The sequence below is a fragment of the Rattus norvegicus genome, chromosome 10 (assembly GCF_036323735.1).
Source record: "Rattus norvegicus strain BN/NHsdMcwi chromosome 10, GRCr8, whole genome shotgun sequence".
NCBI lineage: Eukaryota > Metazoa > Chordata > Mammalia > Rodentia > Muridae > Rattus > Rattus norvegicus.
Window position 1 is genome coordinate 44,593,691 of NC_086028.1, and position 27,379 is coordinate 44,621,069.

The following is a 27,379-nucleotide window of genomic DNA, read 5'->3' on the forward strand; positions in this document are numbered from 1 at the left end:
GGCTGCGGACGCTATAAGAGGGCGGCGGTCGCGGCGCGCCCTGCGCGGAGCCCGGAGCGCGATGGTCAGCCGCCGCGGCGCGGCAAGATGCTGGATGGGTCCCTTCTGGCGCGCTGGCTGGCCGCGGCCTTCGGGCTGACGCTGCTGCTCGCCGCGCTGCGCCCTTCGGCCGCCTACTTCGGGTAGGTGCCCGCGGCGGGCGGCCGCGCGAGGGCGGGCGAGGGCGGCGGGGCCGGACGGGGGCATCGAGCCCGGGACAGCACTCGCCAGGTGCTCGGCGGGGTACACGGGTGGCTTGGAGTTGTTAGTTGGCAGCGAGCGCGCCTCTCGGTCCGCAGGTCGTTGCCCGCCGTGCGCCCTAGAGGTAGAGGGGTCGGTGTCCCCGACGGGCTTGCTGGGGGCCGCGGTCCACCGTGACTCCCGAGTCGCCGCCGCCGCCTTAGGCCGCGGTGTTCCTGCCAAAAGGCTGGAGCCTCCCTGGCCCCTGCCCACTACCCCCCTTCTCTCCTGGAAAAGTTAATTTAACAACAACAAAAAAACACGTACAAAATCCAGATGTTCCTTGCACTGAGCCCCAAAGGGGAGAAAAAAACCCTCCAAGCTGGAGAAATTTATTTTTCTTGTGCTTTCTTCTGGCGCTCGCCCGAGCCTGGCCCCGACCTCAGCCCTCGGGAACACGTCTGGGAGACCTGACCCAGGGGGTAAACGCCGCCACTGTCCCGCGGGGTCGCCGCCCGCACTCGACTGTCTATGCGTTAGCAGTTTTGCCGCGTCGTTGGGCGCGTCTCTTCGCCTTTAGTTCCTTTCGTCCCTCCCTCTCTACTAGCTTTCCCAGGTCTGGGATGCCTGAACCCAGCGATCTTTAGAGGGACACCCATTGCACTTTGAGTTCGCCAAGGTCCCGGGTGGCATCATGCATGGCAGCGCCCCAGCTTTGTCTGCCCTCCCTGCTTATCACCCTCTCATTCCCCCTCTGGGAGCCCTGGTTAGCCCCTCGGGTCGCAACCCTGGTCCTGGGTGCCCTGGACTGCGCCTTGGGCCGCCGCCCTTCGCCGGTCACCTGTTCCCTCGCCCCTGGCTGCAGTGCCGGCTCGCGGCGGTGTGGCCGGCAGAGGGCCCCGTTGGTCTAGGAATCTGGCACCGGCCAGGGCAGGGAGAGGCGGCTGGGCCGAGGAGCCCTGCAGGTGTATCCTGTTCTCAAAGAAAATAAAATATTTTCATGGGAAAATTTCCCTTTGTGTTTTTCTTTCTCCTCCTTTCTCCTCTGTCTGTCCATTTCTTCTGGGTTGTCTTCAGGGTCAGTTCATGTCTCGGTTCCCAGGGTCTCCTCCACCCTGGCTCCCCTGGTCCAACCCCTGGGCCTTGGCCTGGCAAGCCCCTGCACGCCATCTGTGCAGCCCTAAGCCTCACCCGCGGGCAAGAGGGAGGGCTGAGGATGGCCGTCTAGCCACAGGTCCGCGGTGAGTCACAGCAGCCCATCAGCCAGCTGTGCCTTCCTCTCTTCTGGCCCAGCCAGGCTTCTGACACACCCTGGTATTGCATGAGCAGCCACTTTGCTCCTTCTGGGATTTCTGCTGCTGGGCTTGTGGCCCTAGGATTCAGAACCTACAGGTGATGGGGTTAGAGTCCTGGCTGCACTGCCTCCTGTCCATCTCTCTCATCCTCTCATAGCTGTCTCTATGGTTTGCATCTTGGTAAAGTTCTCTAGCTTGGCTCATGTAGGGGGTGTTGGAACTCTGGTTCCGTGGTAGGGTTTAAGTATAGGTCAGCTAGTTCCCAAGCAGGTACTGTAGACATCAGTATTGCTATGGCTTGAGTTAACCTCTACTTAGCTCTCTGACTCAGAAGACCCCTCAAGGAAAGTTGACCGTGCCTTTGAGCTCTCCTCTACTGCAGCTGCCCAGTAGACCCAGTAGACTAGGCTTGGAGGAAGGACCCCAAAGATGAACAGAGTGGGTACCTGTTGAACCAAGAGCCAAAGGAGGCCTGGGAGGACAGGCTCATTGATTTAGGTCTCTCTGGAGTTGATTTCTGAGGAGTATGTACGTATGTTGGGGGGCACAAGAGATATCCTAGGCTATTCTGTGTCCAGCGGTCCCACTGCTTCCCCAGCCACGGGAGGATATGTGTCTGGAAATCCTGAAGGGGCCTGGCAGGACTGGAGCCTGAGGGTGCGCCTGTGAGAATGTGGTGTGCTCAAGTGTCCCTTCCCAGCCCAACTGGAGAGGGAGTAGGGAGTAGGGAGTAGGGAGAAGGAGCTGGAATCTGGGGCTCTCCTCTCCCTTCCCCCTCTCTAAAGCTCTGCCTGGCACGGAGGCTCCCAGGCAGGAACACGGCTCCAGTTACAGCCCAGGAACCCAGAGAGGAGAGGCTGGCCCCGGGGAGGGTCACGTGGCTACAGGAGCCCTCCCCACCCCCTCTCAGAGCTGCAACCCAACCCTTCAGCTCTGGCTGCCCTTCCCTTCTAGAGGCCTCTGGCCACCCTGCTGCTGGACCCCTCTAGGCTGGCCACCAGCCATGGGGAAGGGGCTCCCTCTCTTCTTCCCTTGGCTCAGCTTTTCATCCCAGTCCGGTCTGCAGATCAGCAGGTGGTAATTCCATTAGTTTCTCCCAGAGCTGCTGCCTGCTACATGCCTGTGTTCTCAGGGCCAGCCGGAGGTCACATGTGGGTTGGGGACATAGACATAGACCCTCTGGAGGCTTCCCTCAGCCCCCTGCCCCTCCCTGGGAATTGGTGAGTGAGAGGATTGGTGTGAGCAGCAGACCTCTGGAACTCTGGGCTCTGTTTCCCTGCTAGGTCGCAGAGCTCCCTGACTAAGTGGAAGTAGGGATCAAGAACTGAAGCAGTGCGTTAACTCTCTAGCAGGGGCCTCTGTGAACTTGAAGGACTTTCACTACCGTGTTTTGGTTTGTTTGTTTTGTTTGTTTGTTTGTTTTTGTTTTGTTCTGTTTTCAAACTAGGAAGGTGCATTGTAGACCTTAAGACTGGCTTTTTTTTTTTTTTTTTTTTTTTTTTTTTTTGGTTCTTTTTTTCCGGAGCTGGGGACCGAACCCAGGGCCTTGCGCTTCCTAGGTAAGCGCTCTACCACTGAGCTAAATCCCCAGCCCCAAGACTGGCTTTCATTCCTCAGTTTCGGCCATATGCATCCTATTTCTCCCAGGGAATGCCTGAATGTCCCCTTCTGAAAGGCACCTTAGATGCTTGGGACTGCTGTGGACTGTTTGGGCCTGAGTGGTTTCAGAGCCTCCTTTTCGTTATTGAATATAACTCCCATCCCGAGAAACCCCCCAGCTCCGCGTGGTTTGGGGGTATATTCACAAAACTGTCAGCCATCACCACTATCTAATTCCAGAACATTTTCTTACCCCAGAAACCTCATACCCACTCAGCAGTCACTCCCCGCTCCCCTCCCTCCAGCCCCTGGCAACCACTAATCGTCCTGTCTCCATGGATTTTCCTATTCTGGACTCCTTGTAGAAGTGGGACCATACGCTTCGTGGCCTTTTGTGTCTGGCTTCTTTCATTCTGTGTCATGTTTTTTTGGAGGGTCATCCATGTTGTAGCGTGAATCAGTGTTTCACTTCTTTTTATGATCGAATTGATTACACAACAGTCTTTTTTAAAAACAAAACAACCCCCCCCCCCACTGTTTGTCAGTTGATGGCTATTCGGGTCGTTTCCACCACTTGGTTATTTCTAGTAATGTTGCTGTGAACGCCAGCGCGCTCTCTCTTTTTTTCCTTCCATGTATCTGTGTTTTGGTCTTGGGGATACTCACCGTGGGGAGGGGCTCCTATCTAGAAATGGAATTGCTAGGTCCCCAGGCAATTCTACTTTACACGTCTTGAGGATCTGCCAAAAGGTTTCCCCAAGTAGTTACAATATTTTATATCCCTCCCATAAATGTACAGGGGTCCAGTTTCTCCATGTCATCACCGAGCACATTCTGGTTTTTGTCATTATTGTTTTTACTTCTCGCTATCCTAGTGGGCATGAAACATGTCTCCTTGTGGGTTCAATGGCTGAGGATGTCCATTGTCTCTGGCACTCCTCTCCGTTGGTTGGTTGGAGGGTTGGGTTTTTTGTTTATTTTTTGTTTTGTTTGAGACAGGGTCTTTTCATCATGTGACCCTGGCTGTCCTAGAATTCACTTGGTAAACCAAGTTGGCTTTCAACCCAGAGAGATCTGCCTGACTCCGCCTCTGGAGTGCTGAGAAGGAAGGGGATTAAGACTCCTTGACCATCTGCATGCCTCCTTTGGAGAACCGGCTGTTCAGTTCTTTTGCCCCTTTCAAAGCTGTTGTTGTTGTTGTTGTTGTTGTTGTTGTTGTTGTTATTGTTGTTGTGTGAGAATTCTTTACATATTCTGGACCTCTTCTGGACGGAGAAGTTTTATTTCTTGACTGGAGCACAAATGGAGTCTCTCATCCCTGCATACAGAGGTGGTAGGAACCTTTAGGTGCCTTTCTTGTGCCTGCCCCAGCCTTGGTGTAAGAGTGGAGGGGGTATCCTTTATTTGTGAGAACCCTATGTGGGGTTCAAGTCTGGGTATTCAAAAGAATGAGAAGAGGAAGATCCCCTCGGGTCAAAAGGTCAGGAGGTTACTCCATCCTTCATTCTTATCCTGGAGCCTGGACAGAAAAAACCTGTGGCCATTGGCTCAGGCCTGACAGCCATGTGGACAAGGGGCATCCAGGTAGCTCCTAGAGGAGTCAGGGAAGCCTGGGAAGGGTCCAGGCAGAGCTCTGGGTCTGAGAGTCTGAGAGCACAGGCTCTCCAAGCTGTACAGAGCCTTCACAGTATGTGTCGGGATGGAAGAGAGGTTACCAAAAAAAGTCAGGGGTCTGGGCCCAGTCATGAGCTGAGTAGGCAGAAGCTGGGCAGTCTGGACTGGAAGGTCAGGTCTAGATTAGGAGTCACGGCTGTGATTGGGTACAGGAATCTCTGCTGAACTGCTAAGCTTAGGTGCTAAGCTTAGGACACTGGAGGATGCTCACAGGTCGGCACCCAGGGAGCGGGGCTTTGTGGAGCAGAAGTGAGAACAGACAGGGCTGGCCTTGGGGGCCTCTGCCAAGGGGCTCTGTGGGTGAGACCTTTTGGCAGAGGATTAGGGGAAACCAAGAGGTGGCTGAGGGGAGGAGAGCTCTCTGGGGCCTGCTGAGGCGGAGTCCGCATTCCTTTGCAGCTCCCTGAACAACTTACCTGAAGCAACCAGATGAAGCTGGAGGAGTCAGCTTAGCTTCCCAGGTAGGCTGTGCAGCAGGTGTGGTATGGGCCCCAGCTGAGTCTCCATCTGCAGGCTCCTAGAATTGAGGGACTTTGCTTTGGGTTCCAGCACAGACAGGCCAAGCCCACATCCCACCCCACCCCTTCAGACTAGGGTGTACAATGTTCCCCATGCTGCTTAAAGGGAACAGGAAATGGTGTTGAGCAGGAGTGTGGTAGGATTTAAGGTGAGGCCAGCATGGGCCACCTGGCCCCCCTCAGCTGTGTGAGCAGATGTCCTGTTCAGAGCCGACAGCCGTCTGGACGGGGAGACAGCTGGCCTAATCTTGCTCCTGTCCTCGCCATACGCTCAGCCTCCTGCCTTTGTGGCTCTGGTGCCTGTATAACCTGGTAGGTGCCAGGCAGCATCTAGGTGGCCTTAAGGCACCAGGCACCTAATGCCTGTGCTTTTGCCTCCCTGCCAACTCCCGGGTTTGACCATCGTGGGTAAGGTGTGCAGGTAATTTGTACCCTAGGAAAGAATGCACAAGGATAGATTCCTCCCAGGGAGGCCCTGAACCCTGGAGGGTGATGAGCTGATAAGGGTTAGTTGGAGGGGGGCAGCCAGGCCCGCCTGGCTCCTTGCTGGAAAGACACCTGTTGACAGGCTTCCTGCACTTGCCCTCTCAGTCCAGCCTGCCAGGCACCCGCTGCCTTTGTGTATTGTGCCGTGTGGCGGGTGCCCTGCTGGTGCCCGGCTGGCTGCAGCAGACTCTGGACAAGGCACAGTTGTCTCTGTAGTCAGGGAAGCCTCTGGCATGAACCTTGGATGCCTGTGGACGAAGCCAGGCCCCCTGAAGCACATAAGGAGGCTGTTTTAGGGGAAGTTGGGGTGAAATCAGCATTTGCTTGGCTCGCTGCCTCCTCTGGGAAGCTCTGTAAAGCCCAGATGTGTCAATCTCTCCCTAATAACACTGTGGACTCATGGGGTCTCCTATGAGTCCTCTCTGAGCTGCACATTGTGCCCCCTCGTTGAAGGTCACTATCAGCCTATGGCCAGTGGAGTACCCTCTATCCCCCTGGGGGTCTGCATTGCATATTGATTCTCATAGTCTACCCTGGTCCACTACTCTGACTAGAGTCCTGACTTCACCTACTAGATGTGGCCCAGAAGAGGTGTGGCTGCCCGCTCCAAGCCTGTGGCTCCCCGGCTGGCATAGCACCCTACCTCCTGGCATGCCTGAGATCGTTATGAGGAAGGGGCCTGTGCGTGCTGGATGGATGGACACACAGGGGCAGCCATGCATTGCGAGCCCAGCAGGGTAAATCTGAAAGTACACCTATGGCTAACTGCCCCGATGGCAGGTGTCTGGGGACAGACTCACCATACATGCCGATCTGGGTGGTTCCAGACTGCCCTGCCCCCGTGACCCACAGGCCTGGCCCCTCTGGCAAGGTCCCTGCTGGCCCTACGCCCCTACCCACAGGAGGAAACCCAGCTGTCCAGCTGGCAGCCTAAAGCACCTTGGGCCAGGCAGCCGGACGAGGCGATGGAAAAGGCAAGCCACAAGCTGCGTTTGTTTTTCATTGCAATACCTGAGGTCGGAGCAGCCAGGGGAAGTGGGCTGGAGGTCTGGCCCAGGGCAAGATGCTTGCTGGAAGCTCCAAGAGCCTGAGGACGTTGGGACCATCTGCATCCTGGCAGATGGGGATATGGAGATGGGAACTAAGTCTTTCAAAGCCCCACACAGCTGAGCAGCTAGAGGTAGAGTCCTCTAGGGAGGACTACTGTGTGGGGTGATGCTGGTGGCTGCAGAGGGTCCCACAGCTCTGCCTGCTTCCGGCGTCGGGGTTCTATGACTGGTCTTATCTGAGACTGGTGCTGGACGCAGGGTGGCAGTTCTGGGAAGCTCTGTTCCCATCTTCTTCCCAGAGGTCCGGTGCAGCACTGTGGCACTGCAGCAAGCTTGCCTGTGATGGATGGGGTCTGCTGGACAGCACCTTGGATCCTGGGGTGGTAGCTGGATGGTACTCATCTATCCAGCAGTCCCCAGGAGCCTGGCTCCTCCAAGGCAGTGGCAGTGAGGGAGGAAGACTGGATGGTTGCCCTTTCGCCGCCTTTGACCAGTGTCTCTGCAGAAAACATCTCTGGCCTTATCCTGGGCATGTTGCCACCCCCAGAGACATGGCGGTACCGGGGTTGGAAGCCGGATTGCAGGAGGACAGAGGGTTAATCTCAGTTCCGTCTCTCAGTCCTGGAATTTGTTTTGATTTTGTTTCACACAGAAATTAAATGCTGTCTGGCGGAGCTGAGGTTTCCTCGGCTGGGCGCTGTGGCTTCTGGAACTGCACCCTTGGCTCCCTCCACCCTGGCCCAGGGGAGAGCTGGTTCCCTGGCAGGGTGGCCCAGGGGGTGGCCTAGCTTGTTGGTGGGATAGAGAACTACAAGATCAACTCTGGGAGCTTGCTCTTAGAAGGGCTGCCTCCTCTGCCCGCCCTGTGTGTGTGAGTAGCTTGGGCTGGAGGATTGGGGTACACTTTCACTTTAAGCTATCCCCAGCTCTTGATTTCCTGGCTGGTCCTCCAAGGAGCCACTTGGGTCCCTAAGCAGTCACAGCTCCAGGTTGTCCAGGACTCAGGAGTAATCATCAGCACTGATTCTCCAGTGGGCTATAAGGTTGTCCGCCAGCTCCCTGAAGGTCACTGTGGGTATGGGTCCTTGGTAGTGTGGTCACCTCTCAGCATCCTAGGGGGCCGGCACTGACCACTCAGAGGATCAGTCTTGTGGTCTACCCGTGAGTCCTCTCCTGCTCCATGCGGCTTTGCAGGTTGGAATGGCAGTTCTTTCACATGTGGTCCACCCTGCTGCAGACTTCTTCCTTCTTTCCAGCTGCTCTCACACCTTCCAGAGTGGCTGCAACTTGAATGATGGAGAAGGTGGGAGAGCCAGCTTGGGATGCTTTGGTTACTGGTGTTGTGTGGATGTTCCCTGGAGACCATGTTGGGCTCCTTGCCAAGGGAGCAGTCTTAAGTCAGGCCTGCTTTTGGTCTGGGTTGGGGGCTGCTGTTGGGTCTGGTCTTATCTGGCTTCTTCTAGATGCTACACTTTAAGCAATGCCACCTTAGCTCTGTCCTCTAGAGTCCTGCCTGTGTCTGGAGTAAAAACACCTACCAACCCATCAGAATGAGAACATCTGTATTGGTACCCCAGTTCCAGTAGCAGGGGCCAGTGTCCTCTTGTTGAAAACAGTTGAAGCTGGATTTGCGTGTATGTACATGTGTCTGTGTGAATGTATTTGTCCTGCATGTGTCTTGGTATTTGTGTGAATGTACCCATGTGCATGTTTCTGTTGCCTGTGTACAGGGGCATGTATGCGCATACATGTGCATGTGGATGCTAAACTTTGAGGCTGTCAAAGGCCAGTAAGGTGAAGCCCATATCGATAGGCCCATAGAGATGGCAAGGAGACACGTTGACTTGGAGCCTGCTCCAGCAAGGAACACTCAGCTGAGACTTCATCACAGCCACCAGGGCCCAAGAGCTCGCAAGACACCAGATGGTGGCCTGAGTCTCCATCACACTCCAGGGTCCAGCCTTGCCTGAACTTAACCTGTCCTGGGTTTCGGACTGTTATGGCCATAGCAGCCTGACTACCCCACATGGGAACAATTTTTGTAGGGTGGGTCAGGGGGCTGCTATTGGACCCTGATCTGTACAAGTGACTACATGCCAATGGAGTGTATATAAGCAGCAATAATTGTTCTTTGTCAATTCTGGAGACTCGGAGTCTGAATTGAAGGTGTTGGTGGATCTTGCTGAAGGCTCCCTGCAGGTCCTTCCTGTCTCCTTCAACTCCTGAGACTCTCCATGTTTTCCTTTTGTATGGCGTATCTGTGTGCGTGCGCATACATGGGTGTATGTATACATGTGAATGTGCTTGTAGAAGCCAGGGGTCTGGAACACCAGATGTCATCCTCTATTGCTCTTTACATTATGTTTTGAGCCTCTTGCCCAACCTGGAGCTCACCAGCTCAGCTAGATGGGCTGTCCATTAAAACCCAGGGGTCCGCCTTACCTTAACCTCAACCCTGGGATTGCAGGTGCACACTGGGAGGCTAGGACTTCCTGTGGGTGCTGGAGATCTGAATTTAGGTCCTCTTGTTTATACAATAAGCCTTTGACCCACTAAGCCATTTCTCCAGTCCCTTCCCACTTCTTTTTTTTTAAGATATATTTATTTATTTTGTAAATGAGTACACTGTAGCTATCTTCAGACACAGCAGAAGAGGGCATTGGATCCCATTACAGATGGCTGTGAGCCACCATGTGGTTGCTGGGATTTGAACTCAGAACCTCTGGAAGAGCAGTCGGTGCTCTAACCACTGAGCCATCTCTCCAGCTCCCCTTCCCACTTCTTTTCTGGCTTTGGGAGTCCAGACTTAAGGTCTCTCATGATTCCTGCAAAGATTCCAAATGACTCCTTGAGGCTCTGCGTAAATGTCCAGCTTGTGAGGTTACCCTTTACCATCAACCCGCCTCCATCTTTTATAACTTATTTCAACTTGTTCATGTCAAAGACAGCAACCAGCACACGGTCAAAGACAACTAGGCGTGCATGGAAAAGCAGCCACAGACACACCAGGCCCACAGCACCACAGTGCTCAAAGCACTTAAAGTTGAGGTTGGGGGGATTCCGATGAAAGCAGATAGGCTAGGAATCTCTGTACAGAGGGAACCCACAAAAAAACTGACCCAGCAGTTTGGAAACACCAAACAACGAGGGGGAAAGGGCCAGTGACAGATGGATTGAGAAGCAGATTCAAAACAGCTGAGGGGAATTAGCACGCTGGGAGCTGGTCAGAAGAATTACTCAGAGCTGGTGGAGAAGCAGACAGATGTGGGACAGGGGAGCTGCCTCCCTACTGGGAAGGTCCAGAGCAGGGGAGGGAGCTGGACAGGGCTGATGCTCCAAGGGAAAAGGCAAGTATTTTCCAAAACAAAACTATACAGAAGATTTAAGAATGGGTAAAACCCAGAGAAGAAGAGTGATTTTTCAAAGGAATGTATTCATAGTACATCTGTGAATACTGAAGACAGTTGTGAAGAGGAGACAGAGAGAACAGGACCCAGATGACACGATGTTCCTGAGAGCCAAGGGGCTGACACTCACGTTGGCAGCAGGTCCACCCCTCCCTAGAAGTACAGAGAGAATGGCCTCTGAGAAGTGACAGGTGAGACAGTGCCGACTGAAACATGTTTCCTTGGCCCTGAGCTGGACTTAAAGTTCATAATAGCATATCACTGGTGGCAAGAGTGTGAGCAGGTGGCCTATGTTAGCACTGGGCTTGGGTGAGTGACAACCTCCTGTCAAGGAGAGATGGAAGTAAGGTGGGTATTGATTACTAAACTGTAAATGAGCAGAGGGGAAATAGGGGGTCCCTAAAATGAAACAAAGAAAAGGTTTAAAATGGACAGGTATGCGTGAATGAGAATAGCAAGCCAAGACCCCTGACCTTATAGGGTCAGGACTTCATGGTAAAGCTGAGCAAAGGGAGAGAGGTCCAGTGTGGTGTGATGAAGGCTCCTGTGAGACAGCCACCAAAGCATGAGTTTGAGGAGACTGAGAGAATGAGAGAAAAATGTACCAACTTGGGCACAGATGGTGGGGGACCTCAGGAGACAGTGGGGGACCTCAGGAGACAGTGGGGGACCTCAGGAGACAGTGGGGGAATCTCAGGAGACAGCAGGGGACCCCAGGAGACAGTGGGGGACCTCAGGAGACAGTGGGGGACCTCAGGAGACAGTGGGGGAATCTCAGGAGACAGTGGGGAACCTCAAGAGACAGTGGGGGACCTCAGGAGACAGTGGGGGACCTCAAGAGACAGTGGGGGACCTCAGGAGACAGTGGGGGAATCTCAGGAGACAGCAGGGGACCCCAGGAGACAGTGGGGGACCTCAGGAGACAGTGGAGGACCTCAGGAGACAGTGGGGGACCTCAGGAGACAGTGGAGGACCTCAGAAGACAGTGGGGGACCTCAGGAGACAGTGGGGGACCTCAGGAGTCAGTGGGGGAATCTCAGGAGACAGCAGGGGACCTCAGGAGACAGTGGGGGACCCCAGGAGACAGCGGGGGACCTCAGGAGACAGTGGGGGACCTCAGGAGACAGTTGGGGACCTCAGGAGACAGTTGGGGACCTCAGGAGACAGTGGGGGACCTCAGGAGACAGTGGGGGACCTCAGGAGACAGTGGGGGACCTCAGGAGACAGTGGGGAATCTCAGGAGACAGTGGGGAATCTCAGGAGACAGGACTGAGTTTTACCTTGAGCTCAGCCTGGTGATGAGGTTGGAAATCAGATTCTGTATGAGATCTGAGACTGACTGGGGCTCTGTATAGTTTTCTGAAGTAGTAATGGGCTATGTAGAATGAACTCAGGCTATGACTTGGGATTTTTTTTTTTTTTTGGTTCTTTTTTTCGGAGCTGGGGACCGAACCCAGGGCCTTGCGCTTCCTAGGCAAGCGCTCTACCACTGAGCTAAATCCCCAACCCCCGGGATTTGTTTTAATCTGTGCTTCTTACTCAGAGTCTGTATGGTGAAGTAAAGCTGCGATTTGGACTCCGTATGACTTTCTGAGGCCACAATTCTGTCTCCCTGTTGGTCTTTGGTGCTATGCCTCAGTCTCTCTATGATGATTTGAGACCATGGCTTGGGCACTGTGTTGGAATTCAGTGCTATGACTTGTCTCCCGTGGCTCTCTGAGGTCATGTCTCCTATGATCTTGTGAGGCTGTGATTCAGGCTTTGTATCAGTGACTTGGGCTCTGTGTGGCTTTCTAGGGCTGGGGCTGGAGCTGCAGGTTAGTGACTGGAGAGATTACAGTTGCTTCATTTTGAGGTGGAGCGAGGCTTGGGAGCATTGAGCAGCATCCATCAGCAGGAATAAATGCAAAGACAGTCATGGGAAGACAATTGACAGGCAGGATCATTTACTTAAGGTCAGTGTGCTGCAGGGGTGGTAGCTCACCTCGATGAAGGGCCAGAAAACCCCAGAAACCCTGCCTGAGGATGTAAGGTGGGGCAGCTCCCTTGGAGAACATCCCAACAGTTCCTGGAAGGTCTCTGGCCCAGCAATTCTGTCCCAAGGACACACCCACAAGAACCGAAACAGGTCCACGTGACCTCTGAAGAGCAGAAACAATCCAAGTGCCCATCCATCAAGGAATAAACAAGCAAGATGTCCTTCCACACAAGGGAATGTTTCCAGCTAAAGAAAACAGCTCAATATTCTTTGGCATGAAGAGCCAAGAGTGGGACTTAGTGAAATGAACCAGGCACAAAGGGTAGCTGTCGTCTGGCTCCATTCAAATGAAATACTCGAGTTAAGTGGCTCGGTTGGTAAAGGGCTTGCTATGCAAGCCCAGGGTCCTGGATCCCTCAGGATCCATGTAAAAGCGCAGGCGTGATTGATGTATGCCTGTAACCTTAGGGTTGGGGAAGCAGAGGCTAGAAGATCTCTACGTCTTCCAAGCCCTGTCTGAAAAGTAAGATGGAGGACTGGCAAGATGGCTCATCAGGTAAGGGTGCTTGCTGCCAAACCTGGTGGCCTGTGAATTTGATCCCTAAGACCCATATAGTGGAGAGAAAAAAGTTGACTTCTGGAACTGTGCACCATGGCACACACATACATAAAGTGCTCATGGAGGTCAGAAGAGGCTGTCAGACCCCGTGAAACTGGAGTTACAGACAGTTGTGAGCCGCCATGCTGGTGCTAAGAATTAGTTCCCTGGCCCAGCAATTCTATCCCAAGGATTCACCCACAATCACTAAAACAGGCCCTGGGTTATGTATAAAAACAGCAAGTGCTTTTGACAAATGAACCGTCTCTCCAGCCACTAAATAAACATGGATTTTTTTCCCCCAAAAAATAAGATAGTGATCAGTTATGGAAGGTGTAGTGTTGACCACCAGCCTCTGTCCATGAGCATCTTTTGTACATGAAAAGCTGCACACACATATATTTGCATATAATATAGTACCCTGAGTCGGCAGGTAAACCCATCTAGACAGGAAGTAAGTTGGTTTGTTACTGTAAGTTGTCAGCAGCAAGATGGAGGGGTTTTTGTTTGTTTTTGTCTTTTGTCGTTGTTTGGTTTGGTTGGTGTTTTGTTTTGTTTTTTTGAGACAGGGTTTCTCTGTGTAGCCCTGTCTATCCTGGAACTAGATCTGTAGCGCAGGCTGGCCTTAATCTCAGAGCCCTGCCTGCCTCCATCTCCTGAATGCTGGAATTAAAGGTTTACACCACTATATTCCAGCTATGGGGGAAGTCCTAAATTTCAGGCTGATGATTGATATATCTGTGAACGATACATCAATAGTCTTTAAATGCTGGGTTTTTATGGTAGGTGACAAGAGAAGAGGTGGCAGTCGAGTGGAGCTGTTCCACAGGGTTGGTTCCTGACGTTCTTGAATTCTTCCATCTAATGTTAGTTCTTCAGGGGAGATCGGCAGAAGGTTCTCTGAGAACCAAGACTAAACAGGAAGTACGTGGAAGAGAAAGGTGCACAGGTGAAAGTCCCAGGCAGAGTCTAGCCATGCTTCTGGCACAGGTATCCTGACCAAAGCATGTTCTCTAAGCTTTGCTCATAATCAGAACTGAGGTCTTGTCCAAGCTGGGTTTTTTCCAAGCCTCCCTTTACAGATAAAGGGGGATGTTCACTCTCCTAAAAACGCAAGCAACATTTGATTGTGTGTGACTTCTACTCATAAGCCTGAAGGAAACCCAGGGAGAGATGTTCAGTGTCTGGATCTCACCATGAACCGGGTGATGTCAAGATGTTCAAGAGTGACAGATTCCCAGCTCAGCCTCACGTATGCTGGGAAGGTGCTTGCTGCCCCGGCTTCCCTCATAATGAATTACAAAGTCCGGGCACATGTGTGGGCACCAGTCCCAGCTTTTGCCTCTCTGTTCTCTGTTGTCTTTTGGGGCCATTCTTGTGCCAGGCTGGCTGCAGCTGGATGACCAACTTGTGACGTTGACCTGACTGTCTTGCCGTCAGCTATCAGAGGGCATGGCTGTATGTGTACACCTGTTGCTGTAGCAGCCAGGTCAGCCAAAGACCACAGTGATGTGGGCTGGGGAGGTCGAGTGTGGGAGACAGTCAGCTGAGGCTATAAACCTAGGCTGAGGGCTGTACGGAAGCAAGGGGGGAGGGGAAATAGCGTGGAGGTGGAAAAGGTGTTCTTGCACGGTTAATGAGAGCATAAAATGGGTCATTCCTTAGGAAATTAAAAATAGAACTAGCTATGCCACTCTGGGTGTATCAAAGGTGACCTCAGTGAATTCCACCTGCTCTATGAAGGTGGGCACTGTCAAGCTCTCTGCTCTACGCCAGTCTCACTGGCTGTGCACAGCCTGCTCCAGTGTTGGTATAGCCACCACGCAGTAGAAGGCCTCTTGAGCTGCCTTCTCCAGTTTCATTGAGATTTTGTATCTTTTTATTTGACACCTCCCAGCACACCTGGTAACCTCTGCCCACTACTTCTGAGCCGAGCTTTCTCACCTTACTCTTAGGGGTGTCCTTGTCTTTCCATATCCAACTCACTTCACCTAGCATAATGGTCTTCAGTTCCTCATGAATGACCGTAAACGACACGATCTCCTTCACGATGTGGGTGCGCCTTGCTCTCATTATCTACATATAATTTGATGGGCACCAAGGATGCTTCCATTTCTCTGTTCTTGTGACAGTGCCAAACACGGAGATGCAGGGGTCTCTGATGAAGTGACTTCTTTTCTTCCAGAGTCATGCCCAGGAGTAGGGTAGCTGGAGTGATGGTTTGAATGAGAATGGCTCCTTGGGCTCATATATCCGAATACTCAGTCCCCAGTTATTGGAACTGTTTGGGAAGGATTAGGAGGCGTGGCCTTGTTGGAGGAGGTGCGTCACTGGGGGCAAGCTTTGTGGTTTCAAAACATCATGCCTTTTCCAGTTAGCTCTCTGCCTTGTTTCATGGTTGTGTCTCAAGATATAAGCTCTTAGCTACTGCTCCAGCACCATGCCTGCCTGCCTGCTGCTATGTTCCCCACCATGATGATCATGGAGTCACTCTCTGGAACTGTGAGCCCCCAGTAAACTTCTATAAATTGCCTTGATCACAGTGTCTTATCATAACGGTAGGAAAGTAACTAAGATGGCGGATCGTGATAGTTCTGGCTCTGTTTGCTTTAGGAACCCCCCTACTTTCACAGTCCCTGTGCTAATTTCTATCCCTTGCAGTGATGATCAGAGCTCCACATGTGTAGTGAGGTGATACATTTTATTAATTGGCATTTTCCTGATTATGTGAGGCAAGGATTATTTTCTTGTATGTATGTCTGTTTTAGAGTTATCTCTCTAGGTTCCTTTGTTAGTTCTGTTTGATTGATTGATTTTTATTTTATGTGTACTGGTGTTTTGCCTGCACGTGTGTGCCCACAGAGGCCAGAAGACAGTATCATATCCCCTGGGATGAGTTACAGACTGCTGTGAGCTGCTGTGCGAGGTCAGGGAATTGAACCTAGGTCCTGTGGAAGAGCAGAGTGCTTTAGTCACTGAGCCTTCCCAATACCTGTTTTCAAGCGGTTATTTCTGGTAGCTGAGTTGGATGCTGGCCCCTGCTCAGAGCTCTTCCTCTTCCCTGCCGATTGCTTCCTCGCTCCATAGACACAACTTACTTACCTTGGTGAAGCCCTGTTTTCTGTCTTCTATTCAGTGTGCTTTTATGGTCATGTTAAAACAACAACAAACAAAACTGCCAAGATCAGTGATTTTTTTCCCTCCTGTATTTTAGTATTTTTAGGACTAAAATTTACGTGATGCAGTCTACTTTTGGTCTGCTGCTGCTTTTAGATTTATTTTGTTTTTTATGTATGAGCGTTCTGTCTGCACATGTGTATGTGTACTAAACGTGTGTCTGGTGCCCATGGAAGTCAGAAGAGGGTGTCAGATCTCCTGGAATTATGGAATTATTATGACTGTGAGCCACCAAATGCATTCTGGGAGTCTAATCCCAGTCCTCTGCAAGAGCAGTGAATGCTTGAAGCCATTGAACTAACTCTTTGAAGACAGTGTCTCATGTTACTTAGACTGGCCTACTCAACCTTAATATGTAGCCAAGGGTGAGCCTGAGTTCTAATTCTCCTGCCTCTGCTTCCCAAGTGCAGGAATTACATGTGTGTGCCATCATGCCTGGTTTATAGAACTAAGGTTTTGTGCATGACAAGCAGGCACTCTGTCTGTTGATCTGCATCTCCATCCTGTTAAGCCACTGTAATATTGGGGGGTGGTTGTGTGTGTGTGTGTGTATGTGTGTGTACATGTGTCTGCCTGCCTGCCTGCCTGTCTGTCCGTCCATCTGTCTGTCTGCCTGTGTATGATGGTGGGCCTATGTGTAGATAGATAGAAATAGAGTCGTAGAGAAGCAGGCACAATATGTGATTGAGTTATGGACTTTGGTTGCCCGAAAGATCATGTAAGGTTGCCTGAGTCCCCTGACCTCAAGAGAAATTGTGGGTTTCTCTTGAGGCCTGGAAAGATGTGTGTGCCCAGCTGGGTGACTGTGCTGAGCTGTGCAGCTGGCTCTGTCTGCCATGTTGGGCCAGACACCACCAGGGCTGGGCGGCAGCTGCATTGAGCCTGGCAGCAGGTGCTCCGTGTGTGGCAAGCAGCTGGTCCGGTGGACAAGGCCTGTGCCATGCCAGGACAGGATATAGGGGATGCTGTCTGGGCTTCAGGGCCACAACCTCTGGGTGGAGAGTCATATAGGCAGGCACTTGCCATGTGTTTGTGGAGGAGCCATCTATGCCCAGGGATGCACACAGCTGTGGCAGAAAGACTGTGTCCCCTCCCCAGATGGCTGGTCCTGAGTGTTTCCCTCTGTCTTCAAGCCTGTCTACAGGTTGTTTGGCATGCCATCTGTGGGGCGTTGTGTGGGCTCTGTGTTGGCAGAGTACAGTGTGTCAGGCACATCCAGCCCTTTCCTACTTTCTCACACACTCACCAGCACTGCATTCTGCCATCACCTGTGAGGACCATGTGGCCCTGTTGCCCCTTGACTTATGGTTGTGACATATCATAAGCCAAATGCACGGAATATACCCTCCCAACATCCCAGCTCAGAGCAGCCTGCTGCACGCACTCAGAACATGGAGCCTGGCTTATACTCAGGTGAAATCAACACCAAGCCTGTTTCATTGTAAGCGGGCTGCCTGTGTCACTTCTGAGGATCCCAGGACCAGCTTCAAGGAACTTCGTGCTGTGGTGGAACACCATGTCCAGAGCAACTTGGAGAGGAGAGGGTTTGTTAGGCTTTTGTTTCCTCATCACCATCCATTGGGAAGTCAGGACAGGCACTGAACAGGGAAGGCAGCTGGAGGCAGGAGCTGATGCAGAGGCTGTGGGGGAGGCTGCTTACTGGTTTGCCCCTCATGGCTTGCTCAGCCTGATTTCTTAGAGAACCCAGAACCCCCAGCCCAGGGATGGCCGCACCCACAGTGGCCTGGGCCCTCCCATGTCAATCACTAATTAGGAAAATGTCCTACAGACTTGCCTGTTACAAGCTGATCTTCTGGAGGCATTTCCTCAGTTGGGGTTCCCTCCTCTCTAGTGATCCTGGCTTGTGTCAAGTTGGCCTACAATTAGCCAGACCTTCTGTACCTCAAACTTTCCTCCGCACCTCCTTTCTCCTTCTCTCCTCTTCCCCTCCTCTATTTCTGTTTTTTTTCAGTCTGGGTCTTGCTTTTTGGCCCAGGATGGCATTGAACTCATAATTCTCCGTCCGCAGTCTCCTGGTTGGCCCAAATGACAGACCTGTGCCACTACATGTGGTTTTTTTTCTGTGAAGATGGACAGCTGGGTTACTTGTTTTGTTTTGTTTGAGGATTTCTCTGTGTAGTCCTAGCTGTCCCAGAACTCTCTCTGTAGACCAGGCTGGCCTCACAAAGATCCACCTGCCTCTGCTTCCCCAGTGCTGGGAGCCACCACCCAGCTATTTTCTTTATTTTGTAACTAATACATAATAATAATAATAATAATAATAACAACAACAATAATAACAATAACAATAATAGTAACAACAATAATAATAACAACAACCTGAGCACACTGAGGGGCCATCCATGATGTTTTTGTATGAGCACGTGGTTATCTGGTTTTGAAGTTAGAGTAAACTAACACATTGCTTTCTAAAACACCTCAGGTCTTCGATATTCGAAATCCTTCTAACTTTTGGGGACACGGAGTACAGTACTGCCACTTATTGTGTTAGTGACTTTTACACCCCAGTGACCAAAATACCCAGCAGAAACAGCTGAAAGGAGGATGTGTCCAGGCTCACTGCTTCAGAGGGTTTCCGTCCATGATGTTGGGTGAGCCATGGCGGAGCGCTGTGGCAGAGGGCTGATTGTATCACTCTGGGCCTGGGAGCCAAGAATGTGACAAGAGCCAGGGCTGAGCATAACCATCTATGGCCACCCCTGTAGCCTACATCCACCAGCCATGCCACACTTCCTGAAGGTTCTGAAGCCCCCTCCCCAAATAATGCCACTAGCTGGGGACCAAATGTCTAAAGCATGACCCAGGGAGGACATTTCACACTCGAAGCACAGCATATATTACACCTTTTACTCCTATCTGCTATGACTGTTACTTCTGACTACTTCTTGTGGTTGTTCATTTATAAGAAGATGATATATATCTCCACAGTCGTTAATGTGCGCGCACACACACACACACACACACACACACACACACACGCACGCACGCACGCGCACACTCACACACCCACTCACAGTTGGTTTTGTTCTGAAAAATAAGTTGCAAACAGCTTCCCAGGTTGTCTGTTGCCCCTTTATCTCTGTGCCCTCTATAATACCCTAAAGGTTTTTAGTCCTTTTAGGTATTCAGATCCATTCATGCCTGATAACCTTCACAAGGAAGGAAACACTCCCTCCTGGTGCTCTCCTTAGACCCTTCATCTTCTCTCCCAGCACTTCTCTGGCTGTTTTTGCATTCGACGTTGGTCTCCCAGAACCTTCCCCTGATGGTCCCCACCTCCTAACAAGCCCCCCTGTATTAAGTGCTCTAAACACCCAAATCCTAGCCCTGTCCCTGTGGCCCTACATACTGTTCTGATGGCACACCTTCCCAGATATCTATGCCAAGCCCACCCAGAGTCAGAAAGAGTTCTGAGACAAGTCAGCTCCAGAAGGGCAATAGAGGAACAGGCTGGCCCGGACAGGGACCCTGGTCTCCTCAAGTCCCCGTTTACACGGTAAGACATGTCTGCCCAAGAATTCAGGGGTACCTTGTCTTCAGTTCCCTCAGGCAGAACATGAACTGATGCTGTCTGGACATGTCCAGGCATCAGGGGAAACTACACACTATCCCTTGCTTCAACCTTTTTTCTCCTTCCTTCCTTCCTTCCTTCCTTCCTTCCTTCCTTCCTTCCTTCCTTCTTCCTCTTCCTCCTTCTCTTCTTTCTCCTCCTCCTCCTTCTTTTTGCAGCTTGTCTGTTGTTCCCCTCTATCTGTACAAAACCCCATTTGCATGTTTACACCCAGTCCCTGTCCCCTCCTAAGGGCCTCGACTGTGGGTTGTCTTGGATGGAGTATCCCAGTGATAGGAAGATGGGCAGCTGATACCTTTCTCGTCCATCCCTGTCTGAAGACAGAGCTTTCCAGTCTCTGAGTTGCCTTCTTCTCATAGTGCTGTGCATCGCTGAGTCTGGCTCCCCAGCCTCCCTGACCCTACTTTGGTGGGAGCTGACCTGGGGCCTTTGGTGTCTGAGAGGCTGAAGCTTGGAGCTATCTATGTAAGCAGAGTTGGTGGAAAGCCTGCGTTTTATCATAAAGTTCTCTGAAGGATGCTCTGCCCAGCTCCTTTGGAGGACCCCAAAGTTTTGAGCTCAACTTCTAGCCTTTGATGATTCAAGGCTTCTGTGACTGGGCCCTGGCCCTTCTTGCCTCACAGTTTCCTCCGAATCCAGGTCTCTCTCTCTAACTTTTAGAGCTTTCAGTTGACAACTCCTTTCTCTCTAAGGCATCATCCCTCCCTTCTATACTCCTGAGACTGCCCCCTCCCCACCCCTGTTCTTTCTGTACCCCCCGAGGCCCTGTCAGTACTCTCTGAACTCCTAGAGTCAACCCTATGCAGTAGGGTAGAGGCTATCCTGACACTAAATGGTGAAGAATGCTCTCAAAAGCTAGCACCGCACATAGTTTTCAGAGGTGCTGCTAAAGGTGAAAGATTGGAGTCTGCTTCACCAGGGGCCAGTGCGCCTGAGGTCCTGAGGCTGAGAGACCATCCCAAATACAACATTCATGGCTGGTGTTAGCACAGGGTTGAGTCTGAGTCCCCAAGCTGGGGAGGAGGAGAGTGTGGACATAGCCTGGGGTCCTGGCCCTGGCCTTTCCCCGCACAGTGTCCTACACTGATACTCTCTCAAGGATGTGACTGGGGACTGGACTTTATCCATCAGTGCTGTTATCAACTGGAACTGTCTTGATAATGACATACGCACCTGTTGAGGCCACCTCTGGGCACCTGTAAGGACCTTGGGTTACATGGGAGTCCCCGACATTGGGTAGGGAACAGGCCGTGCTGAGAGATGTGAGGAAGAGCAGGTTCAGGGAAGGTCTCTGTGCACTGCCTGATTCTTTCTGGTTCTCTAGGGCTGGATGCTCCTATCTTAGACTTTGGTACCTCTGTCCTGGCTCAGTGTGCTGGCTCCTCTGTTCCCAGGGAGCCTCTCAGACACCTCAGCCCAGACGGTGACAGGGGCTCACTCTCTCCTCTCCATCCTCAGGCTAACAGGCAGTGAACCCCTGACTATACTCCCTCTAACCCTGGAGACCGAGGCTGCAGCCCAAGCTCACTACAAGGCCTGCGACAGGCTGAAGCTGGAGCGCAAGCAGCGTCGCATGTGCCGCAGGGACCCGGGCGTGGCGGAGACACTGGTGGAGGCTGTGAGCATGAGTGCCCTGGAGTGCCAGTACCAGTTCCGCTTCGAGCGCTGGAACTGCACCCTGGAGGGCCGCTACCGAGCCAGCCTGCTCAAGCGAGGTAAGCTCTCGCTTGCTTCCCTCACCCAGACCCTGCAGGCTCACCCTGTCATGTGTGCACACCATCAGCTTTGACTGAAACCCTCAGGCCAGGGCAAAGCCTTCCACCAAGTACAGTGGCTCATGAGAATCTCTTCTCTGCCTTCAGAAACGGGACCTGAGGCAATAGGGGTGTGACCCAGTGGTAGAATACTTGCCAATCTATATGCGTAGATAGATGATTGATAATAAACAGAAGATAGGTAGACATGGATAGATAATGGGAAATGTACAAATAGATGATAAATGATAGATGATGAATACATGATTGATAGATAGATAGATAGATAGATAGATAGATAGATGGATGGATGGATGGATGGATGGATGGATGGATGGATGGAATGATAGACAGGTTAGAAGAGAACCAGAAATCTGAGGCTAGATTAGATTTGCCAAAGACTCCAGGGACAGGCCAAGACATTGGGGACCTGGATGAGATCTCTGACCACTACGCTAGAGGCACCACAGTAAGCTGTGAAGTGTTACCCGCTCCCCAGCCTGTCACATACTTCAGCAACCCCAGCACCTCTCTCAGATGCCTGCAGAAGGCCCTCAGAAGCACAGTACCCCAAACCCCTACCTGGCACACAGCACACAGGGGAAGTTGGTCCATGTGCTGTGCAGACACTGCACCTGCCTGACTACTGGGCCTCACTAACTCTACTTTGGCCCCCAGGCTTCAAGGAGACTGCTTTCCTCTACGCCATCTCTTCTGCGGGTCTGACGCATGCACTAGCCAAGGCCTGCAGTGCAGGTCGCATGGAGCGCTGCACTTGTGACGAGGCACCTGACCTGGAAAACCGCGAGGCCTGGCAGTGGGGCGGCTGTGGGGACAACCTCAAGTACAGCAGCAAGTTTGTCAAGGAGTTCCTGGGCCGGCGGTCTAGCAAGGATCTGCGAGCCCGAGTGGACTTCCACAACAACCTCGTGGGTGTGAAGGCAAGCTGGGTGGGGCACAGGGCGGGATGAGGGAGTTGCTGGTTCTGAGACCTGTATAGGGCAGGGGAGAGAGGCTGGATACAGGGAGGCTGGAGTAAGAGGGGGAGTGGGCGGAGGACAGTATGTGTTAGGGGCACCTAAGAAGAAAAGGGCTGGGAGGACACAGGAGCTAGGGCTGCCAGCCAGGGTCCTAACCATGCTGTGCTGGCCAGCTAGGGTCCTGGAGCCCTGCTTAGATGGGGGACAGATGTGCTCACTAGTCAACCTTATGGTAGTCCCGGGAAGAGTCTGTCCCAGAGACTGGAGGTTTGTATCCCACCTGCCACAGTGACCGGCAGGGTCACCACAGAATAGAGAGCAGCCACCGTATAGTAGATGGGAGGTTCCAAGGAAGAGCTGAGGGTACAGGACCCATTTACCCAAGCCCAGTGTGGTCTGTGTTCTGGTAGACAGAGACCCAACTTTAAAAACAAGCGAAAGAAGGGATTTCTTAGCTCTCTAGTAGGCCTTTGCGGAGCTGTAGGCTGCAGGCATGGTGGTGCCCCATGCTCTGGAGGCGCCTGGGCTCTTGAATGTCTTAGATGCTGCCTGCAGCTCGGCTGCCCCTGGTTACCTGTTGCTGAGAGGGAACAGGACAGAGCCCCTTGCACCCTCTACCTCAGCTTTGAATGACCCAAATTCCACACACTAGCCCGGGCTTGGGAAAGCAGGGTCCATGCCTCCCTCAGGAGCCGGGGGCCTTTCCTCCTCCCCTCGCCTGGCTCTGCATCTCTAGTCTGGGGAGGACAGCAAGGTAATTAGAGCCAGTCCTGCCCTGAGCTCCTTGTTATTGAGTAATCGGAGTTCTGAATCCCCCACTTATTAAAGGATTGGTCTGCCTCCTTCCCAACCAGTGCCTTCCCAGGCCTAGGCTAAGTGGGGAGGGAAGCCCGGGAGGGCAGATTCAATCTCCAAGGCCAGGCTGTGCTTTTCTTTCCTGCTGGACCCTCCCTCCACCTTACCCTTTTGAGCTATTAATGAAAAGTCAGAATGTGTGAACGTGCTCCATCAGCTCCCCGCTCCCAGGCAGCCATGCTCTAATTAAATCTGTCCTGGTTTCTCAGGAGAGCATGGTTAAGTGGGACTCTCTGGTTGCCTGGCAGGAGCGTGAGGAGGTAGCTACACTTCTTAATCCCTCTCCAAAGGACGCTCCTGGGGGCCAGCTTGAGAACTCAGCAGTGGCTTGGGGCCTACCTGGGAAGAGCTCCCCCTCCCCTGACATTCTTCTGCCTCACAACTCTCTAAGATTTGAACAATATTTGGAGAGACCCTGGCTCTGAGAGACCAGGCAGGCAATTCCTCAGACAGAGCCCTAAATCCTGAGGAGGGAAAGGCCTAGCCAGGATTCCCTGGCAGTTTACCAGACCTGGAATTTTGGTGCTCAACCATGCCTGCTCCAACCTGTAGCCTTGGGGAGAAGAGTGCAGCCTCCTCTGCTGGGGAGTTAGCCGTGGAAGGTGCAATATTTTCTTAAGTTACCCTTTTGAAGCATACTTTCTACCTCTCTCTACATCTGCGCCCATGCCTTTCACAGGCTGACACTTAAGTGAATAGGGCTTGAGTCAGGTCTACTGGAGTTCTGCACTCAGGAGAGGTGTGGTCAGCCTAGACAGCCCTGGGGGAATCCTTGAGCTGTCCATCTCATGAGCAACGTGCTGGGATCAGAAGTAGGAGACTGGCAAGGCTGTAACTGTTGATAGTGGGGCAGGGATGGTTATAAGGTTAGGCAGAAGTGTCTCAAACGGGGTGTGGACCAGGCTGTGCTCATAGAGGTGCAGAGGTGCATCCTGGATGTCAACGTGCCAGCCCCTGCCAGTCTTGACTTGGAGGGGAATGGAGCCAGCCTATGATCCTATTTGCTGGACTTCTGTGTACTGGGCAGTGCTGCCCCCTGCTGGCCAGGCCCTGGTCTAAGTCTGTGTGAGGGTTGCAGAGTGGGTCACCAGGGCCGAGGTTCCAGCCTCTCCGATGCTTCCGGGTCTTCCTGGTATGTTCCTCATGTTCCAACCCCCCCTCCCCTTGCAGGTAATAAAGGCTGGAGTGGAGACCACTTGCAAATGCCATGGCGTGTCTGGCTCCTGCACGGTGCGGACCTGCTGGCGGCAGCTAGCACCCTTCCACGAGGTGGGCAAGCACCTAAAACACAAATATGAGACCTCTCTCAAGGTGGGCAGCACTACCAATGAAGCCACCGGCGAGGCGGGTGCCATCTCCCCACCGCGGGGCCGGGCGTCCGGGTCCGGAGGCGGTGACCCCTTACCCCGAACACCAGAGCTGGTACACCTGGACGACTCTCCCAGCTTCTGCCTGGCTGGCCGATTTTCCCCTGGCACGGCAGGCCGCAGGTGTCACCGAGAGAAGAACTGTGAGAGTATTTGTTGTGGCCGCGGCCACAACACACAGAGCCGTGTGGTGACAAGGCCCTGCCAATGCCAGGTCCGCTGGTGCTGCTATGTGGAGTGCAGGCAGTGTACACAGAGAGAGGAGGTCTATACCTGCAAGGGCTGACCCGAGGCCCTGCGGCCCCGCCACAAGCGGTGTGGGCTTTGCATACAGCGCCGGAAGAATTCTACGCCTGCAGGAGCTGACTCCCCGGCCCTGCCAGCCTTTCAGCGGGGAGTGTAGGCTTTGCACACAGTGCAAAGGGTCTTAACCTGCGTGGAGTGAGCCCTGCAGGTCCAGCCTGTCCTGCTGTGTGGGGCACGGGTGTTATAAACAACACAAAAGGTCTGCAAGGAAGGAGAGATGCCCCCAGCACTTGGGCCCTGGTATACAGACAGCTGGTTGGCTGTCTCCCGGCCCAGAGGGCGGGGCTGGCCCCTGTCTGGCCTCCTCGACCCTTTGCTTATGCCTTGGGCCTGAGCTTCCCGCCCCTCCTGACCCGAGAGCGTTGCAGTAATGCTTTCTCAGTTGCCTGTGTCCCTGACATATCAGTATAGCCCTTGTCAGGGACCAGTGTGTCGACTAGCCCTCCGTGCCTCTTGGCTTCCTCTGAGGCTTGGAGGGCAGGTGCACCTTCATAATCACATGGCCTCATCTGGCCCAGCAGCCTGACGCCAGCACTGTCTTCAGAGAGCCAAACCACTAGGAGAGGGCAGCCACTCCATCTACAGGGCGTAGCCTCTGGCCCTCTGACCCTGAGCACTTCCTTGGAGTATCAGTGACTTTTAAATTATTATTATTTAACTAATATAGTAATTATTATTTTCCCTGTCCCCTTACCTCCTAATCTGTGGCTTTTTCCGTCTGACCTGCCCCAGGCCCAGTCAAGCCAATCTGGGAGGCCTTGCCTTCCCTCCCTTCATACTCCCTCCTCGTCTGCTTGCTCTAGTTTGAAACCACTAAATCAAGGTCACGTTTGGAAAGAATGGAGCAATAGAGTCTAGCCGTGGCCCACAAGGCTTCTGGAAGCCCACTCCCCGATTCTACCTTACCTGGGGTCAGAGACCCTTGGTGGTCCCTGCTCTGTGCCCTGCCGGTGCAGAGATCAGGTTGCTGGATATAGATTGGGGGTCTGGGGCACTAGAGCCATGGGCTCGGCGACAGGGGCAGGGTCAGCTTTTTGATTGTCCATCTCAGGAAGCCATTCTTGCTCTGTGTCCCCAAGGGAGGTATGGAGACAGACACACTTGCTCTCATCAGGTCTCGCTGATGTCTCTGCAGGGGAAAGGTGGCTACACTGAGCTGGCGATGAGTGTGTGTGCATGTGTTGTGTGAGTGTGCGAGTGTATGTATTCCGAGCTGGCATGGTCAGCATCCAGCGGCCCGTGTCCCTCTGCAGTATGGTGACTCTTTGGCTCCCAGAAAGCCCAGCCTTAGGTCCGTGGGAACCCCATGGCTGTACAGGCTAGAGTGTAGGCAGGTGGCAGGCAAGGAGTCAGGCACTACTGAGGAAAGAAGCACCAGGGGTCCAGAAGACCCAAGCATGGGGTGGCGGTGGGACTGTGTCTTAAAGGAAACCTATTTATGTGGATGAGAGCCTCTGGTCTCTATTGGATGTGTAAATAGCAAAGTTTATTCTCCTGTGGTTCCTAGAGCCCACCGATGAATGCCACGTTCCCAGGATGCGTGTGGGTGGCGGTATGCAGTGGCTGGTGGGTGGGAGTGTACCCCGTACTCTTCAGATGCCTGTACCCAGTCACACTACCACCGCCGACTGGAGCTCCATCTCTGTCAGATCTGGGGGAAAGAGCCTACCAGTCCAGAGGAAAGAATATTTTTATCGAATGCCACATTTAGCTCTATGTCCTCAATATTCAGAAAAGCTATTTTTTAAAACAAGGCAGAATGAAACTATCTGCCGGCTGGTTTGTTTCTGTATAAATATATACTAGAATGTCTTTCTGGATGAAGCGACTCCCACAGGCCAAAGCCTCTTTGATCTTCTTCTCTTCTATGGGCAGTAGAGTGAGCAGCTGCCCTGCTCCCGCCGGCCACCCAGGTTATGCCGGCACTGAGGCGCACTGCTGGCCCGCCTGGCAGTGGACACACAAGGGAGCTGTCTTTGTGTGGAGTCCTGTGCAGCCTGTGATTTCTCTACCTCAACTGTGTGGCGAGTAGGTGTGAACCTGAGTGACTGCAGAGAATGTATTTATTTAACAGCTTTGTGTAACAAAACCAGAAACAAATGGAAACACTAAATAAATGTATTTTAAATTATAGACAACCTAAGTCTGCTGCTTTCACAGAGGCTCTGGGGAACCTGGAAAGACAGGGCAGATGAAGGCATGGGTAAGGCCTGGATGGGGAAGAGAAAGGAGAACCTGAAGATGGGGAAGAAGGTGAAAGAGGGGAACATGAGAGGAGAAGAAGGGGGGGGGAATATCTAGGAAGAATGGGAGGATAAGGAGGGTCCTCTCTGAGGACCTAGAGTGAAGAGGCATTTGCTAACCTCTGAAGGACTGATAACCCTAGTCTGTGTGGCTCTCCCAGACCCCTCTGCCTTCACTGTCTAGGCTGGGTGAGAGTGAGAGGCACACTAAAGAAACCTGTTCCTAATCCTTTGGCTTAAGAAGAGATCTGTCAAAACTTTCACCTCTGGCTACCACATCTC

The 27,379-nt window shown here is 52.7% G+C and overlaps 1 protein-coding gene across 1 annotated transcript; it reads left to right on the forward strand.

The window, feature by feature from the left end:
• Wnt9a (Wnt family member 9A) lies at positions 1–26,992 on the forward strand. The gene is made up of 4 exons (NM_001105783.2): positions 1–182; positions 21,051–21,307; positions 22,025–22,287; positions 24,352–26,992. The coding sequence occupies exons 1-4, from the start codon at positions 88–90 to the stop codon at positions 24,832–24,834; spliced, it is 1,098 nt and encodes a 365-aa protein (NP_001099253.2). The 5' UTR covers positions 1–87; the 3' UTR covers positions 24,835–26,992.
• The last annotated feature ends 387 nt before the right edge of the window (positions 26,993–27,379 follow it).